The sequence below is a fragment of the Rhinolophus hipposideros genome, assembly GCF_964194185.1.
Source record: "Rhinolophus hipposideros genome assembly, chromosome: 5".
Lineage (NCBI taxonomy): Eukaryota > Metazoa > Chordata > Mammalia > Chiroptera > Rhinolophidae > Rhinolophus > Rhinolophus hipposideros.
In genome coordinates, this window is record NC_138051.1 from 1,824,479 (window position 1) to 1,844,004 (window position 19,526).

The following is a 19,526-nucleotide window of genomic DNA, read 5'->3' on the forward strand; positions in this document are numbered from 1 at the left end:
CGACCCTGCTCACACTGACCGGACCCTGCTCACACTGACCCGACCCTGCTCAAACTGACCCGACCCTGCTCACACTGAGCCCCGACTCTGCTCACACTGACCCGACCCTGCTCACACTGAGCCCAGACCCTGCTCACACTGAGCCCCGACCCTGGTCACACACTGAGCCCCGACCCTGCTCACACACTGAGCCCCGACCCTGCTCACACTGAGCCCCGACCCTGCTCACACTGAGCCCCAACCCTGCTCACACTGAGCCCTGACCCTGCTCACACGCTGACCCGACCCTGCTCACACTGAGCCCCAACCCTGCTCACACTGAGCCCCGACCCTGCTCACACTGAGCCCCAACCCTGCTCACACTGAGCCCTGACCCTGCTCACACGCTGACCCGACCCTGCTCACACTGAGCCCCGACCCTGCTCACACTGAGCCCCGACCAATGGTCACACTGAGCCCTGACCCTGCTCACACGCTGACCCGACCCTGCTCACACTGAGCCCCGACCCTGCTCACACTGACCCGACCCTGCTCACACTGAGCCCTGACCCTGCTCACACGCTGAGCCCCGACCCTGCTCACACAGACCCGACCCTGCTCACACTGAGCCCAGACCCTGCTCACACTGACCCGACCCTGCTCACACTGACCCGACCCTGCTCACACTGACCGGACCCTGCTCACACTGACCCGACCCTGCTCACACTGACCCGACCCTGCTCACACTGAGCCCCGACTCTGCTCACACTGACCCGACCCTGCTCACACTGAGCCCAGACCCTGCTCACACTGACCCGACCCTGCTCACACTGAGCCCCGACCCTGCTCACACTGAGCCCCGACTCTGCTCACACTGACCCGACCCTGCTCACACTGACCCGACCCTGCTCACACTGAGCCCAGACCCTGCTCACACTGAGCCCCGACCCTGCTCACACTGAGCCCCGACCCTGCTCACACTGAGCCCCGACTCTGCTTACACTGACCCGACCCTGCTCACACTGACCCGACCCTGCTCACACTGAGCCCAGACCCTGCTCACACTGAGCCCCGACCCTGCTCACACTGAGCCCCGACCCTGCTCACACTGAGCCCCGACCCTGCTCACACACTGAGCCCCAACCCTGCTCACACTGAGCCCCGACCCTGCTCACACTGAGCCCCAACCCTGCTCACACTGAGCCCCAACCCTGCTCACACTGAGCCCCGACCAATGGTCACACTGAGCCCCAACCCTGCTCACACGCTGACCCGACCCTGCTCACACTGAGCCCCAACCCTGCTCACACTGAGCCCTGACCCTGCTCACACTGAGCCCTAACCCTGCTCACACGCTGACCCGACCCTGCTCACACTGAGCCCCGACCCTGCTCACACTGAGCCCCGACCAATGGTCACACTGAGCCCTGACCCTGCTCACACGCTGACCCGACCCTGCTCACACTGAGCCCCGACCCTGCTCACACTGACCCGACCCTGCTCACACTGAGCCCTGACCCTGCTCACACTCTGAGCCCCGACCCTGCTCACACAGACCCGACCCTGCTCACACTGAGCCCAGACCCTGCTCACACTGACCCGACCCTGCTCACACTGACCAGACCCTGCTCACACTGACCGGACCCTGCTCACACTGACCCGACCCTGCTCACACTGACCCGACCCTGCTCACACTGAGCCCCGACTCTGCTCACACTGACCCGACCCTGCTCACACTGAGCCCAGACCCTGCTCACACTGAGCCCCGACCCTGGTCACACACTGAGCCCCGACCCTGCTCACACACTGAGCCCCAACCCTGCTCACACTGAGCCCCGACCCTGCTCACACTGAGCCCCAACCCTGCTCACACTGAGCCCTGACCCTGCTCACACGCTGACCCGACCCTGCTCACACTGAGCCCCAACCCTGCTCACACTGAGCCCCGACCCTGCTCACACTGAGCCCCAACCCTGCTCACACTGAGCCCTGACCCTGCTCACACGCTGACCCGACCCTGCTCACACTGAGCCCCGACCCTGCTCACACTGAGCCCCGACCAATGGTCACACTGAGCCCTGACCCTGCTCACACTGACCCGACCCTGCTCACACTGAGCCCTGACCCTGCTCACACGCTGAGCCCCGACCCTGCTCACACAGACCCGACCCTGCTCACACTGAGCCCAGACCCTGCTCACACTGACCCGACCCTGCTCACACTGACCCGACCCTGCTCACACTGACCGGACCGTGCTCACACTGACCCGACCCTGCTCACACTGACCCGACCCTGCTCACACTGAGCCCCGACTCTGCTCACACTGACCCGACCCTGCTCACACTGAGCCCAGACCCTGCTCACACTGACCCGACCCTGCTCACACTGAGCCCCGACCCTGCTCACACTGAGCCCCGACTCTGCTCACACTGACCCGACCCTGCTCACACTGACCCGACCCTGCTCACACTGAGCCCAGACCCTGCTCACACTGAGCCCCGACCCTGCTCACACTGAGCCCCGACCCTGCTCACACTGAGCCCCGACCCTGCTCACACTGAGCCCCGACTCTGCTTACACTGACCCGACCCTGCTCACACTGACCCGACCCTGCTCACACTGAGCCCAGACCCTGCTCACACTGAGCCCCGACCCTGCTCACACTGAGCCCCGACCCTGCTCACACTGAGCCCCAACCCTGCTCACACACTGAGCCCCAACCCTGCTCACACTGAGCCCCGACCCTGCTCACACTGAGCCCCAACCCTGCTCACACTGAGCCCCAACCCTGCTCACACTGAGCCCCGACCAATGGTCACACTGAGCCCTGACCCTGCTCACACGCTGACCCGACCCTGCTCACACTGAGCCCCAACCCTGCTCACACTGAGCCCCGACCCTGCTCACACTGAGCCCCGACCCTGCTCACACTGAGCCCCGACCAATGGTCACACTGAGCCCTGACCCTGCTCACACACTGAGCCCCGACCCTGCTCACACTGAGCCCTGACCCTGCTCACACTGAGCCCCGACCAATGGTCACACTGAGCCCCGACCCTGCTCACACTGACCCGACCCTGCTCACACTGACCCGACCCTGCTCACACTGAGCCGACCCTGCTCACACTGAGCCCCGACCATGGTCACGCACTGAACCTGGATCTTCCTTTAGAGACTGGGCATTAATTTGTCATATGGCCAAAGTTATTTCCCTGGCTCTGGGCCAGTTCCTCATTTTTCCACTGGAGGGTCTTCAGAGGGGCTGAGCACTAAATCAGAAAATCCCTATTCAGAGGTTGCCCTGCAGCTCCCCTGACCTGGTGACACAGTACAGCATTAACGACTGCCACTTGCCAGCCCCCACCCCTACCCAACACTTTCAGCCCAAGCATTACTAATTTTTGCAGCTTCTGTGATAAATGGCATTGTCAGCAAAATGACATCTTTCTAATCTGCTGTGAGACAGATGGATCCCCAGCTCACTCACTCCCTCTTGAGCATGCCCAGCCCAGCCTTGCTGGAGAGAGTGGAAGACAGGACACAGTACCCCAGACATGGGGGCGGATGGGGAGGGACTTTGAGCCCAGAGTCAGGTATGACCCCAGTGCAGTTTTCTACAAGCCCCTTGTAATATTGTTGCGCGCGCGCGCGTGTGTGTGTGTGTGTGTGTGTGTGTGTGTGTGTGTGTGTTTATTCCAAAGATATTCTCTGCTTCTTTCTGGCCTAAGTCAGTTCTTCAATTCAATTTTCGTTTTCAATTAAAACCTGACTATTTCTCAGATTTGAAAGGATGAGCCAGCAGACACATCAGAAAGGTTCTGAGTGGCCCTTTCTTCCTGCCTCTCTCGGCTGTGGGGACACTGATGCAGAACATGCCTCTGCCTGAGCCATGAGGACTGGGGACATTCCACCTCCTCTCCTCCTCCCCCAAGCCCCTTGCCCTCCATAGTCCCTGCCCTCCCTCCTACCATTGGCCCCAGGCTGAGAGCAGGGCTAGAAGTCCTCTCACCTCCTGTGGCCAGAGGAGCTGGGAGAGGGTCCGGTCCCAAGTCGGAATGGGGGATCCGGATGCCAAGATTTAAGGAGGACAAATGCCAGCTCCAGAGACCCCAACCTCCCCAGAGACTGGCAAAAATGCTGCCACCTGTCTGCTCCAAAGCAGCCAAGTCTGAACTGGTGGGTGGGTGGGCAAGAATGGACTCAACAGTGAGGCAACACTGCCCCCTCCTGGCTAGTGTGTGGCTCCTCTTCCAACAGGCACTGCAAGACTCAGTTGTGCAGGCTGGGTGCATACAAGTGACACACCACAGTCAGCATGTGATAAGCAGACCCTCCCTCCAGCAGCCTGCTTGGCCCCTTCACCTCCTCCCTCGGCTGACTGTAGTTTCCAGGCTCTGCCCATTCTGCCAAACTTCTCTCTCCGACCAAAGAATTCTGAAAATACTGCGTTTTGTCTAGCCTCACGGCACTAAGGACAAAGCCTGAGTCCACTCCAAGCTGCCCACTATCTAGTCCCATTACCAGCCAGCCTCCTGCAGCCCAGGCTCCTGTCCTCTGAGCCTCCCAGCTCCCTGCCCTGTGCCCTTTGGTCCTACCTGCCTGTTTTTGACATTACCTTTACCTCTGTCAGGAATACCCTTCCTTCTACACACTGTCTCTGCTTGTCCTCCTGGCTCCCCCCCCCCAGGAAATATCCTCTCTCCTCATCCCCACCCAGAATGACTCCTGCCTCCTCTGCCTGCACCCATTCGTCCTGCTTCTCTCTGGGTCCTGAGCACTGTCAGGGCTCAGAAGCACACAGTTTGGGAGCCAGAGAGGACTTGGACATCTTCCAGGCCTCCCCTCACTCCCAGGGCTGCTCTGGGCAGAAGCTGCACAAGACCACACAGCACATTAATGGTAGAGTTAGGCCTAGAACTCAGCTGTCTGGAATCTCTGCCTAGGACTCTGGAGGGCATGTGGCTGCCTCCCCTGGTGAGCCAGAACAGAACTTCTCACAGACAGGGCTCCCTACACTGCCTCCTAGGATCCCCATCCCTCACCCAGGCAAGGCCCAAAGGAAGCAGTCATGAATGTTTGCAAATGAATAAATAAATAAAAATATTTATCTAATGCCTTCTGTGTGCTGGACACTGCAGGTACCAGCTCTGCCACTCTAAACTGTGGCAAGCTGCTTGATTAGGTATAGAAAATAATCCTCAGGATGGGGGGTGGGCCGAGCGAGTACACCAGGAGGGGCCTCAGTCACGAACGTCAATGACCAGCGGGCACAGGTGAGGAGAGTGCTTGATACCCATGGTGAAAGCCGGCGTACGGGGCTTGTGCGCCGTGACCTGCTGGACATTGTGGGCACCAGGGCCCGGCTGAAGGGTATGGTCCATCGGGTAGGCGAAGCGCTTGGCCATGCTGTGGATGGGGCTGCGCTTCTGGTAGACGGATGGCTCCGGTCGTGCATGCGTGGCTGGCCCAGGGCCTCCTGCCACACTGTCCTGGTAGAACCAGTTCTTGTCTGCAGGTGCCAAACTATAGCAAGGAGCAGCTCGGGTGACAGGGATGTTGGGTCCCAGCAAGAGTGGCAGCTGGTACTGGTTGGGGGCCGGGTGGGGGTCCATCACTCTGTATGGGCAGCGGTAACCAAAAGTGTACTGGGGAGCCCTACGTTCCCCAGGTATGTGGGTCTTCTCCAAGTAGTAGTGGCAGGAGGATGGAGTGGAGCTCAAGCCTGAAAGTGGTGAAGGTAGGGGGCTGAGGCCTTGGTTAGCCTGACTGGACATCACTCGAGCCTGCTTCCAGCAGGGACACATCCACCCCTGCACGAGGCTATGGGCGAGGGAGGGACTTCGGCCACACTGACATCAGGATGTGACACGGTTGTCACAATCTAAAAACCACAGGTGTCGTCAGAACCCCACGCGTGGGCTGTCAGTATTCTCACATTGTCCTTGGGATAGCACCAAGAAAGCATCCTGAAAGCTTGCGCCCATGAGCCCATTAGCATGACAATGTGGTAGCTGTGACATGAGCCCCATTTTTATCATAACACCCCCCAACAAACATGCATAACATTGACTTCAAGACATTAAGTATAGTGATACAGACATGGGGACATTGGTGTCTTGGTGTGACACTGCAGGGAGATGCCTGCATCCACAGACACCCTGGTGTGGGGAACCATGACCCTTTGCCCTTGCTCAGGTCCTGGGGGGATCGCCATGCCCCAAACCCCCAGCCCGCACCTCCCTCCCCGTCCCATCTTACGCAGGTTAGAGATGCGTTCCTCCATGGGTACCTGAGGGCACCTGGACATTCCAAACCGAGTGATTTTAGGGTCCGAGAAATAGCAAGGTCCAGGGTTACTGTCCATGGCCCCTGCAGGGCAGCCCAGAGAGGCTCCGTCAGCCCCAAGGGCCTCCCCAGGGCCAGCCTGGCCTGTCTCTAGGCAGAGCCCCCTCCCCAAGAGAGGGGCCAAGAGAGCCTTTCTGAGTCCTAGGGCTTTTGGGTGCTATGAGAACTTGGATTTCCTCATCTGTAAAGGGGCTTTTAACATTCTCAAGAACTTGTTCAGAGGGACAGATAAAATGACAACAGCTGCACAGCAGCTAGCTCAGCTGGTTAGGGATTGGTGCCAAGGGGTAATAATAGGCACGGTGGCTACTGTTGGTATAAGGGGCCCAGTCCCAGCCAGGAGGTTCCCCTGCCGAAGAGGGGGTGTCACCCCCGGGAGGGGCCTAGCAGGCCCCCTAGACCTTAGACCACCCCCTCACCCCGAGCTTTTCCTTTTCCTGACCGTGGCCAGTAGTCCCAGCTCTTCTGTGGCCTTCTGCTCCCACCTTTCTAGGAAGTTCTAAGCCACCCTCTGTGAAGGCTTGAGGGCCACCACCCACCACTCTCCCTCCAATCCCCGGCTATTCCTGCCCAGCTGCTGTGGCAAGTGAATCCATGGCAGCCAGAGCTAAAGGGCCCCAGCCAACGACCAGACAGAAAGGAGACCCTGCTGTGCCAGCTGGACAGTGACAGCATCCTTTCAAAACTCCCTCAGTTGGTCCAGTTGGGGGATGCCCACAGTCGCCTTCAAAGGGGTGGGCCACTCGGACATCCCTGCTGGCTTCCTCTGGTCCCAGCGGGCCACCTAGCTGTCCTGTTCAGGGAAGACCGGGTTCCCAGGGGCCTGTGACTACAGATAACGGCTCCTTTCCTCTCACTGCCACCCCAAGCACCCAACAATAATAGCCCTGCCCCAGGGGAGTGCTGGGCGCTGGGGCACTCACACTTGTCCGAGAGCCGAGTGTGCAGAGTGCTGGCAGGCTCCTGGAACATGGAGCTGTCATGGCCGAGGTAGCCCGTGCAGGGTGGCCGCAGGTACTTGGCAGGCCCTGGACCTGTGAGGACGGACAGGGCAGCACTCAGCCTGGGCCCACCGTGCCAAAGGTGGCAAGCCCCAAATACGATGCTCATGAGAACACTGGAGTCTTTGTTGCCACTGATGTCACACTGTCACAAATCCCACCATCAAACTGTTTCCCTGGGTAAAAGGTAGCGTTCCCAGATAAAATGAAATTTCTCTTGGACAGACAATGCATAATAAGAAAGGCAATAGTTGCAATGAGCTGAAAATTTATTCTGTGCCCAGTAGTATACTAAGCATTTCATGTGTGTTATTTTAGTTAAGCCTCCCAACTCTAAGATACAGACTATCATTTTTTCCCATTTTACAGACAAGAAAATTGAGGCTTAGAAATATCAATTAGCCCAAAGTCACACAAACTGGTAATGTGAAAATTCTGAGACAATTAGCCAACAGAGCCCAAACATTTAATCACATACTAAACCACCTCCCAAATAACAACGTAGTAAAAATTAGGTTGTCTGCTTTCAGTTGAAAGTAAGAAGGAAAAGAGAAAAAGCTAACGCTGGGATTAAGGCTCCAATAAATCCCCAGCCTTTTTCCCAAATTGGCCTCATTTCATGCTCCAGCTGCCTCCCTCCCCCACCTGGAAATTTCCAGCTGTCAATGTAGCCCGCCTTGGAGGTTGAGGTTCTGGTCTGGAGACACAGCTCTTCTGCAGCTTCCAGGAGAGCCTGCAGGGGGCAGGACTGAGGCAGGACGCCCTCAGCAGCCTTGCAGGGAGAGGAAGGGGCCCAGGCTCACGGCGGGGGCCTGCTCTCACCTTTGATCAACGCCATGATCACAGGGGTCTGCTTTACCTCCTGCCGTGAGGGCACCTGCGCCTTCTTCTCTCGGTGCTGCCCATAGAACACAGAGTTCCTGGGCCCCTGGGGCAGTTTCATGGCTGGGGCGGAGGGAGGGGCAATAGCAGTTTCTGAGACACTAAGCAGATGCAGGGAACTGGGCTTGTGTGGGGCCCGCTCCAGGTGCCCCTGTCCAGGCCCCTGTGTCCACTGGTACCGGGCTGAGAAGGAAGGCAGTTGTCAGGCTTGAGCAGCTGAGGCCGTGTGGGGTGCAGCCAGCTGCAGGGCCCAGCAGGCAGGGGCTGGAGCTGACTTCACTGCAGGACTTGGACTGTGAGGCCCACAGTGTTTATTTCCCTCAGTTGCCGTGGCGCCTGGATTGTGGTGTAGAAATTCTATGCTGGCTGCTTAGTTGTGGAACTCTGAGAACTAGGCCCCACTGCCCCTTACCCCCAACCAAGCTAAACAGCCTGAAGGGTTCCCAGCACCCTGGGGCAGGGAAGGAAAGGGGAGACATAGAGTGACAGAGCTCTTCACCCCTGAAGGGCGCTCTAGGGCTGGGGAAAAGAATGGAAAGAGTGGGTAGGTCATGGGTCAAGGGTTCCTGCAGCCTGCACAGCCCCCTAGGGTGACCCTTTAAACCCCCCACCCACCCACCTGTCCCCCCAGGGTCTGGACATGCCCTCCCTTCTATCAGAGTCTGTTTTTCCTTGGGAATGGATCAAGCCACTATTTCACACTAAGGTGTAATTGTCTGATAGCTTCCCAGACCCCTGCCCCAAGGCACAGTATCTTTTGAGACCTATGTCTAGCTCGAGGAACACTTGTCTGCCGCTGCATTTCAGGCGGGGAATGGGGAACGAATAAAGGAGCATGGAAGGCTGGTGCTGAGGCCTTAAGAAACCACTTCCTGTGCCTGTGGTCAGGAGCACCCCAGGGTGGGGGTGGTGTGAAAGGAAACACTGAGTGTCAGGGAAGATATCCAGCTCCCATAAGACTGATGGATGAGGCCCAGGGCTGAGGAAATGCTGGAGACCTCTTCACCCCTAAAACTTCAGGAGGTTTGGGGGCCCCGGGGCCCCCAACCTCCAAACCTCAGTTCATAGCTCAGACAAAACTTGATTAGAAGCAGATAAAAGGAGTTTCCACCTTGGAGAGATGACAGCTGGCTTTAGAGAGGGTGTCTGCCACAGCCCCAGTACACAGATAAGGAAACTGAGGCCCAGAAAGTGGAAGGACTTGCCCAAAGACTCCCATCACATCATAGAGAGATAGAACCAGGACCCAAACCTCAGGGCTCTCTTTGCATCATAGCCTCTGATCTAATGAAAACCAAAACGGCTCAGCACTCATTCCAACTGGCAGGTGCAGTGAGGGCTTGCAGCAAACCAGCCAGGCGTTCCAGAAGCCCCATGTGGGACTAAAAGGCTCAGAAGAGATGGCAGGAAACCTTCCATGCCGCTCACATCACCTGTGAGACAGCCAAACCTCTGATTCCTGGAGAGGCAAGGCCGGGCAGGGTGGGGTGGCCCAGCCTCAGCTGGCCTCGGGCCATGGGCAGTACGGCCTCCTCACCCCCTGCTCGTCAGCTTTTCCTGGAGGAAGCTGTGGGCCTGCTTGCCCCAGCCCCGGTGGTCCCCTCGTGCTGATAGTGGCCAGATGTGGGGCTGGGACCTATACTTCCTAATCTGGGGGCAGTTTCCTGGTTTCTCAGACCCAGGGAGCCCTCCTGGCACTGCCCCGCCTGCACTACCATCCTTGTGCACTGCTCTCTGGGCGAATCAGCCATTCTACACCCCAGCAGGTCACCAGCCGCCCCGCTTCTGCTCCAAATGCCCCCTTCCCTTAAGCTTTAACGGAGACCCAGTTCACCCCTGGAGACAGCCCTTGGTCCTCTCCAAAGCTGCTGTTCTGTCTGCCACACCCCCATCCCACTGAGCCCAAGGTAAAGCTGGTCCCTGGTCTCCGGCACCCATCAGGCAGTGTCCCCTCCTGTCAGAAGCACTGTTCCTCCAGGGCTCCGCATCCAGAGCTACTCATCCTCTCGGGGCTGCCATCTGTCCTGACTTGTACACCTGGTGGCCCTGGCTTGAGGTCTTCTTCCCCACCCCCACCCAATTCCTGCTATTTTCCTGGTCACTTAGGCCTCTTCAGGGACCTCCCACCAATCCCCTGGCCTCCCAGTTCCTGGTCCAGCCATCTCCAAACCCCTCCCCTCCACTCCCTGTCAGCCACCCTCCCCAGCACACCCAGGGGCACAAGGGGCTTTCCCATCGTCTCCCCAGCACTGACCCTTCGTTTCCCTCTGGAACACCAGCCTCTGTCCTTCCATGTCACTCGCTTTGGTACTCTAGCACAAATTGTCTGCTGTCACTGAGAACCCACCACTGAGCCTGCAGTTTCTCCCGCTCCTTCAGGCCCCTCCTGCCTTTATTGCCCTCCTGGTCCAGCTTCTTTCCTGGTAAATCACCCGTTTGCCTTGCCCACCTGCATCAGGCAGCTGTAAGCTTATGACCCCAAACCCTGGACTTGCCTTCGTGCCTCCCAACTGCCCACCTCCACTCTGGTTGGCTTGCTCTCTCCCTCTCCAGAGACCATTTCAAGCACGGCTCGTTCCCCTCGTCATGCCTGGCCCGCCCTCCAGCCCCTGCTCCACCACCTCCTCAGCTGAGAAAAGAGAGATCATCAGAATGGACTCTGACTCAAAACATCCCTGTCTCACCATCAGCACCACTGGCTTCCTGTCACCTGCTCCCATTTCCCTCCGCGGCTGGGCAGGACCCACCAAGACCTTCTCCCATGCCCTCTGCCTCCTCAAGGACAGTCCACTCTCTGTGACCCCTCTCAGCTTTAATCCCTCATCTGTCCCCTCCTGACTCACTTCCATACCCTACGTCCTTCCATCTATTATAGACCACCTCCCTGGCCCCTCACACCTCTCTGTCACTGCCTGGATCCCTGTGTGCAATCCACAGACAAACGTCCCCAAAGAGGTGTTTTCCTGTTGTCTGTTCTCACCTTCTTTCACTCTCCACAGGTTGGCCCCGCCCCATCACTCCGCCTACACTATGACCTGCCTGTGGGGGCTGCAACCACCGGACCCTCATCTCCGCTTGACTGGCCTCTCGATGGCACTGGACCAGAATGACTGACCGCTCCCTCCTTGTAGCACCGCCTCCTGGTTCTAGGATGTTCTGGTACCCCTCCCGTGCCTCTACTGCCCCTTCACAAGCTTTCTTCCTGGAACTTCTCCCTCCACCTCTCTTTCAATGTTGGTACATCTTTATTAAATGCAAAGGGAAAAACCCGTAACTTAGCAGGGAGAGTTCTGGCAGGCACCAGCTCAGCCAGGTGGCGTGACCTCACACCGTCCACAGTGGGACAGACAGGTGCATACCCCTGAGCGGGAGCACTGACAGGGACAGCACGTCCCTTCCTGGATCTTCCCCCCAAAGAGGCGTAACTCGAGTCTAATTGTGAAGAAACCAGGTAAACGCAAAGCAAGATTCACTTTACAACATAACTGCTCTGGGGCGGCCGGATGGCTCAGTTGGTGAGAGCACGAGCTCTGAACAGGGTTGCCGGTTCGATTCCCACATGGGCCAGTGAGCTGCGCCCTCCACAACTAGATTGAAGACAACGAGCTGCCGCTGAGCTTCCGGAGGGGCTGCCAGATGGGATGGCTCAGCTGGTTAGAGCGCGAGCTCTCAACAACAACGTTGCCAGTTCAATTCCCCCATGGGATGGTGGCTGCGCCCCCTGCAACTAAAGATTGAAAAGGGCGACTGGACTTGGAGCTGGGCTGTGCCCTCCACAACTAGACTGAAGGACAGCGGCGTGGAGCTGATGGGCCCTGGAGAAACACTCTTTCCCCCAATATTCCCCAATAAAATTTTTAAAAAATAAAATAAAATAACTGCTCTGTACTTGCCAGAAATGTAAATGTCTTGAAAGACAAAGCAACACTGAACAACTTTTCCAGATTAATAGAAACTTGAGATAGGACAACTAAATGCAACCCAGGATTTTCCTTTGTTATCAAGAATATTATTGGGGAAATTGGCAAAACCAGGAAAAGAAAGTGGCTCGTTAAAAGTATCGTACCAATGTTAATTTCTCAATTTTGATCACTGCACTTTGGTTGTGAAACAGAAGGTCCTTGTCCTTAGGAAATACATACTGAAATATTTAAGGCTAAAGGAGCATTACGTCTGCGACTTACTCTCAAATGGTTCAGGAAAAATATACATACATAGAAAAGAATTTAAAATGTGGTAAAATATTAACATTTGGGAAATCTAGGTGAAGGGTATGTGGGAAATATTTGTAATGGTCTTGCTACTTTTCTGTAAGTCTGAAATTGCGTCCAAAAAAAGTTGGTGTGTCAGAGTTCAGTCCTGGGCCTTCCTCTCATTTCCCACCACTTTCCTCTCGCCTGGGCAGTCTTGTCTCCTCTTGTTGCTTCAATCCCATTACCTGTACCCTGACAATTCCCAGATATATGCCTCGGGCTCAGACCTTCTCAGGAGTTTTAGACCCACATATCTAACGGGCTGCACAATGCCGCGTGGGTTTCTCACAAGCACCTGAAAATCAGCACACCCAAAGCTTTTCTCATGCCCCCACCTCCCGTTTATCTCAATGAATGATGCCACCATCCATCCAAGTGCCCAAGCTGGAAAACTGAGCTTGTCCTAGACACCCCCCTATCCTCCTCCCCAGGGTGTCTGTCTTTACTCTGGTGTCCCCAGCCCCCAGCATAGGGCTTGACATGTGGTAAGTGCTTGAGAAATATTTGTTGAGTAAATGAGTCAATGAGTCAATCCATGGATTGATCAAGGAAACATCATTCCTCCCCAAGGGAGCAGAGTCCTGCTTTCTGAGTCGCACACACATTCTCAGCCTGGCTCACGGGGCCACCATTTACAGTGTGCGGGTTTGTGTCAGTTACCTATTGCTGAGTAACAAATTGTCCTCAAAACCTAAGACCATTTCTGTGGATCCAGATTTAGGAGTGATTTAGCTGGATGGTTCTGGCTCTGGGTCTCTCAAGAAGTGGCAGTCAAAATGTCAGTAGGGGCTGCAGTCATCTGAAAGTTTACTGGGGCTGGCAGGTCCATTTTCAAGATGGTTCACTCACATGAATGGTGAGTTGGCACTGGCTAGTGGGAAGAGGCCTCAGTTCCTCCCCACATGGGCCTCCACAGGCTGCTAAACTGTCCTTGGGTCATGGTGGCTGGCTTCCCCCAGAGCAAGTAATCAGAAGAGACAAGGCAGGAGCTGTCACATCTTTTATGAGCTCGCCTTAGAAGTCACACTCCATCATTTCTATAATACCCTATTAACCATGCAGGTCAGACCTATTCAATGAGTGTGAATGCCAGGCAGTGAGGACCACTGAGGACCATCTTGGAGGCTGGCTACCACAGGTTTTTAACTGCACAAGGACACCCAACCAAGGGGGCTCAAATCCAAGCTCTACGTACCTACTAAGCCCCACACAAACTGAAGACACCCCTGCTACCTTCTCCAGCTGGCTCTTGGTTGTCAGTCTTACCTCTCCTTCAAGGGACTCCATGGAGTAAGGCAGTGAGCGGGACCCTGGAACCAACACTTCCTGTCATCATAACCACCAGGCACTGCCCTTCACAGTTCATAAAGCCCCAGCACCTCTGTTGGAGGGCCTCATCCGAGCACCATGGTGGTTCGACAATTTACAGAGGAAAGGAATGGGGCAGAGAGGTGAGGTGACTCCCTGAGGCCACACAGAAAAGCTTGGCAGAGCCAGACTTCTGGCTCCTAACCTCACATTCTTTCCACTGCCCTGCCCAGCCACCAGCTCAGACGCACATATCCTAACGCCCATTGAAGCCTCATTCCCAGCCCTGAGCAGGTATTTCTCATCCTTCTTTTGGGAGCCCCTCCCCAGCCCCCAAAGGTGCCTGTGCTATGCTAGACCCTGGACAAGTATGTGCACAGATTTTCCATCCAAACAGGGGCTGTTCATTCCCTCTCCCTGAGGCTCTCTCTGCAGGCAGCCGGATGTCAACCAATGGAATACAGCACGGGTTAACAGCATGAACCAATATTTAGAAATAGCGCAACCCCCAGGGAGTCAGCTGTGGCCAGCTGGTCATAGCCACTGAAGCCATAAGCCTGTGGAAGATAAGTGTCTGCTCCTGGGAACAGAGGCTCTGAGACGGTCCTTTCACCCCACCCCATTTCCCCAGTAGGGCTTGGGCATGGCTCAGACCCGGCCCCTGGCCAAGACAAAGCCCTGCCACTGGCCTCCAGGCCACAGCCAGCTCCCAGGGCAGCAAACCTAAATTTGCAGCTCCTGAATTGTGTAATTGTTGGGAATAGTTGCCCGCCCTCCTGTGCCTGGCTGCCTGCACATGGAGGGGCTCCATCAATGCCTCCAGCCAGCAGCGAAACAAGACCACTTCTAGCAGAGGTCCCTGGTCAGGGGACCCCTGCCATGAAGCATCTGCCCACGAGATTGCAGGGCCACAGAATCGGGGCCAAAAGCCTGTGTTCCCTTGCACGGTTGTGGCCTGGGTTCTGTGTCCTCCATGGCAGACGGCCAATTCCGTGAGTGCAGGACCTGGGCAGCCGGGCTCCACCCAGCTCAGGTATACCCCATCTAGGGCACAAGGACCCACCCTTTACCAGCAAGCTGGCTTTGGCCACAGGCACCTTGGGTGGGACTCAGGCAGTCGGGGTGCAAAAGAGAGACACACTTGCTGCCAGGTCCCGGCCAGGGGCAGGACCAACCCACAGCTGCTGCCACAGCAGGCACTTCTAGTCCCAGAAGCAGAGGGGAAGAGCGACTAGGAGGGCCTGGCCAGCATGCTTGGCTGAACTCTGCGGGCAGGGAAGGGGGTGATGCTGGTCCTTCTGTTGTTTGTTCTCCTAGAGGCAGATCTCTTGGGGAAACTGAGGCAGCACATACCACAGGTCATAGTAGTTTCAAAAATTATGGAATCCTCCTCCATGCCTGAGTGAGGGCATCCTGCTTCATTCTTCAAGTGTCCAGGGCACTGTCCTGTGCTTTGATGGGAAGGAGTCAGTTGAGGGGGCAGAGGAGGCCCTGACTCACACCTCCGAACCCAGCTACCGTGTTTCCCTGGAAATAAGTCCCAGTTAAGATCGTCAGCCAGATGGACGCATTTAGTACGTTCGTTATGGCGATGTTCCAAAAGAAGATGACATGACTGTATTTGAATAAATGTAGATTGTTATACATGAAAAAATAAGACATCCCCTGAAAATACGCCCTAATGCATCTTTTGGAGCAAAAATTAATATAAGACCCGGTCTTATTTCCAGGTAGGCACGAGGAGAATACAGACATCACTACGCCAGGGAGTCTGTGGAAAGGGAAGTCAGTGGTGGGAAGGCGGTCTGGTAGGGCTTCCTGGAGGAAGGTGAGATGTAGCCAGGGAGACCCGGGCCATCAGGGATGGTCGCCAAGGACACCCGGCCAACCCAAACCAAAGAAAGTCATGGCAAAAGTCAGAAGGCAGAGGGAGGAGGCCTGAGGACACCAGGGAGGCCCTAGTCAGCTCTACTCAGGAGCTTCAAGGCCTCAGGGGGTGTGCTGAGGAGGCTGGGGAGGGGACAACCGAGGAGCAGGCAGCAGGCACTGCCCAGGCCAACGACTTGGGCTTTGAAACAGTAGGAGGTGGTCAGGGATCAGTTCCAAAGCAACACATGGCCTCAACTTTCTGCCAGTCTGCCTAGCATGACGCCGCTCAGCTCAGGTCTGGGGTTCAAGTGCTGAACAAAACACTTCAAGTGCTGAACAGGCTGAACAAAGGCCAGGCCTGTGTGTGCTGGAGCCCCAGCCTCACTTTTGCACTGGAGCCTCAGTTTTCTCATCAGTGAAAAGGGAACACTCTCGCAACACTCTCGCAATCCCAGGGTTGTCAAGAGACCAGGTGAATGTTTTGTAAACTGGGAGGCCCAACAGAGAAGCAAACATGGGTTATTACTGCTGTGCTGGTTGCCACTATTTTTCCAGGCCTGTGTCTCTTCCCAGCTAGCAACAAAGCAGGGGAGGCTGTGAGCTAATCCTGTCTCTATTCTCAGCTGTGGGCGGGAACTCCAGCTGGAGGCTCCACACACAGGCAGTGGACTCCTCGTGGTTAAACCTGCGTGGGTCGGGATTGGGCAGAAGGAAGAAGATGGGGAGGGGTAGGATGGGAAGATGGAGTGGGTGGAAAGATCCCCCCCAAGTTTTCGATTCATAAAGAAGCAAGGCCTTTGCACCCCTTCTTTTTTTCATTCCTAAAAGGAAACCACTTTTCCTCCAAAGGCAGTCTTCCCAGCAGCTGCTCCCCCCACCCACCCACCACCCCAGGCCCACACTTGGCCAGTAATTAGCCCCTAACAAGGACCAGGTGCCTTGCTGACTTGGGGAGAAGGAAAAACAAGGGACAAGTTGTGGAATCAATGGCTTTATTGCCACTGAGACCAACTGAGCACAGCCCTGCCCCAGGCCTTCAAGGCTGAACTGGATAGGAGTTCTTAGGTTTGCCAAACTCCTCACAGAACAGCAGCAACTGGCTCCTTAGTCAAACCTAGAATGCATTTATTGAGTACCTACTGTATGCAGCTGCCTCTGAAGGGGAAAATTCAGCCCTCAAAGGGCTTTCCTTCAAGGGACATGATGAGTATGAAGCTATGTGCAAATTGAAACACGGGGAGGGTGTACAGCAGGACGACAGAAAAGGAGGAGAAAGGACAAGCATTTGTTGAGCACCAGCTGTATGCCAGGCCTGGGCTAGGCACCCGAGGTACATTAAAGCGTTTAATCCTCACAAACCCCATTTTAGAAATGAGAAAACTAAGGCACTTGAGCAATTTGCTCAAGTTTGGACATCTAAGTAGGAAAGCTGGGATTTGAACTCAGGGCCTGGATTCCAGACCAGTGCTCAGAACCATCTCACAGACCTTGCACCATCACGCTGTGTAGGGGCAGGAGGGTCACTGGCTCTGGGGTCAAAGACCTGGCCCCACCTCTTAGCTGCTCTGTAGACTCACTCAAGTCCCTTGACTTCTCTCAGCCTGTTTCTTCATCAGTGAAATGGGGCACAATTTTGTTGCAAACTGTAAAGTGCTGTGCACAGGATGGAAATGTCACTCACTGGTTAAGGGGAGAGGCTGGAGAAAAAGTGGATGGGGTGGGGAGTGGGCTCAAGCAGGTAGGTGTGACCGAGAGATCCTGAGGGAAGAAGGAAGGGGAGAGCACTCCAGGAATGCTCCTCCAGCCATTCACCAGACACAAAAACTGAGGCCAGGCCACACTGATGGGGGCTACTAGGGAGCAGGCAGAGCCTCCAGGCCCTGAGGCTCTGCAATAATACTGCCTTTTCTCCTCCTGTTCAGGACAGGATGATGTTGTTGCCTGGGAGTGAGCCAAGAGGAGCAGGGCCCCAGCCTGAAGCTGCTAGGTAGGAGCTAAATCCAGGGCCAGATTTCCAGGAGACAGCCCCAAGAAGTTAAAACACCTGAATTCAGGAGTCAGGAGGCCTGGGGTCCTGGTCTCAAATGATCAGGAACCTGCTCTCCACCTGGGGGTCTTGAAAGGACCACTTTCAGCTCTGAGTTTGCTCCTCCATTAAATGGGGGAGGGGTGGTTCTGCCCACCCTGCAACGTTATTTTGAGGCAAATGATACCATGGAGTTGACGATCCCTCCTGCCTGTGGGGGAGACTAGAACACCTCTCCTTTACACACTGGGAAACTGACGCCCTGCGGGGCGGAGAAGGTCAAGGTTGCAACGCCAGTGGGTTGCTACCTTGAGCCACTGCAAGATCGCTGGCTGGTGCCTCTCTGCCAGATGGAATCCTGAGGAGACCTCTGAGGCAAAGATGCCCAGTAGCAGTCTGTTGGGTGGGGACATCGTTCTTCCTCCTAGGCCTGGTACAGGACCTCCCACCAGTCCTTGCAAGGGCAGAAGGGAGAGAAGTGAGTGGACTAGCCCAGCTCGTGTCTCCTCCCAGAGGTCTCCTAGAGTCAGAGGTCGGGGGTCTGCGCTCCTCGCGGACGTTGGCCCACATCTCCGGTGTAGGGCCCGGGTCTGACGGAGCTGTAAGGGTCAGGCCTGGGAGACGCTCGGGCCCTTTAAGAAGGTTGGGGGGGGTGGGAGCAGCCCCGGAGCCCGGGCCCGAAACTGGAGCGCGGGTCTGCGCCGGCCCCGCCCCTGGGGCTAAGTAGGCGGGAGGCGCCCGGGAGCTCCAGCCGCGCCGGGACGGGCGGGCGAGTTCTCTCACTCGCGACCTCGGCGGCCGGGTTCCTGGTTCTGCTCCGCTCCTTTCAAGTCCTGCTGCCAGCCCCGGCGATGCGCTCAGGCCCGCCGCCCCCAGCCCAGGCGCTGGCCCTGGCTCTGACCTTGGCTACGTTGGCCGGACCAGCATCCGCAGGTGAGTAAGGGGCCTGACACTGGCAGGAGCTGTGGAGGGTCCCTTAGGAAGCCAAGAGGCGCAGGAGAGTCCAGAAGTGGCCCCCAGACCAGGAGACAAGGGGGCTGCCCCCCTGCCACCCCGAACTGGAGTCTTTGGGAATTCCACCAGGGCCAGCGGCGAGAGCCCCACCGCTAGCTCTCCGTCTGGGGTTCTGCGGGCTCTGGCTGCCTGAGCTCGGGTGGGAATGCCTGGCTCTGCACACGGTTCTCCCTTATACCCAGTGCGCTGGCGGCCCCAGAGCTGCCTGGGCTCCCTGCACCCAGCAGGCTTTCTGTTACCTCTTAGGTGCCCAGGGGACACCCAATGACAGAAGCAGTACCCCAGCCTCAACTGCCCAGGCCAGGCATGGGGGAGTGCTCCAAATGGGAGGGAGCCACCCTGCCGCGCCCTGTGCCGAGGGGGTGGGGTGCATGCGCCTCCACCCGCTCCCACCTCCTTCAGCCCCCTCCAGGCTCTGCTCCTGCTCCCACTGCCTTGTCCCCAGGTGCATTTCTGTCAGGCCTTTGCCCCACCTCCTTCCTGCTGCCCTCCTCTGCCCCTCTTTCTTCTCTCTCCTCTCCCTCACTGAGAAGGCCTGGTGGGTGACAGACAGGACCACCCACTCTTCAGTCTCCTAGAGGCAACCCCTGCCACACCTCCCTGTCCCGGGCATTGGCCACTGACCCCAGCAGAGACTGAATGACAGTTTGCCTTCTGAGAGGTGCTTGGGTGTGTCCCCTCTGTCACAATGCCAGAAATCCCACCATTCTTCCTTGAGTTAGGCATGGTCTAGTTATACTTAAGAACTGTGGCCTCAGGGCCCATCAGGCATTACTACCCCTGTCTGAATCAGTCTTCTGTGCGAATCAGTCTTCGGCCTACAGCTTTCGGGACCATTCCCAAGAGCAA

General features: G+C 56.7%; 2 protein-coding genes across 2 annotated transcripts in view; one reads left to right on the plus strand and one right to left on the minus strand.

The window, feature by feature from the left end:
- Positions 1–5,219: 5,219 nt before the first annotated feature.
- CIMAP1C (ciliary microtubule associated protein 1C) lies at positions 5,220–8,268 on the minus strand (the record flags this gene model as incomplete). The annotated part of the gene is made up of 4 exons (XM_081047996.1): positions 5,220–5,701; positions 6,238–6,348; positions 7,248–7,358; positions 8,148–8,268. The coding sequence occupies 4 exons, from the start codon at positions 8,266–8,268 to the stop codon at positions 5,220–5,222; spliced, it is 825 nt and encodes a 274-aa protein (XP_080904122.1).
- A 10,158-nt stretch (positions 8,269–18,426) lies between these two features.
- The window catches only part of CSPG4 (chondroitin sulfate proteoglycan 4), a 35,165-nt gene continuing 34,065 nt past the window's right edge, over positions 18,427–19,526 (plus strand). Inside the window, exon 1 of the mRNA XM_081047787.1 lies at positions 18,427–18,596. Coding sequence (XP_080903913.1) covers positions 18,515–18,596 — 82 coding nt within the window. The 5' untranslated portion in view covers positions 18,427–18,514. The remainder of the gene's footprint in view (positions 18,597–19,526) is intronic.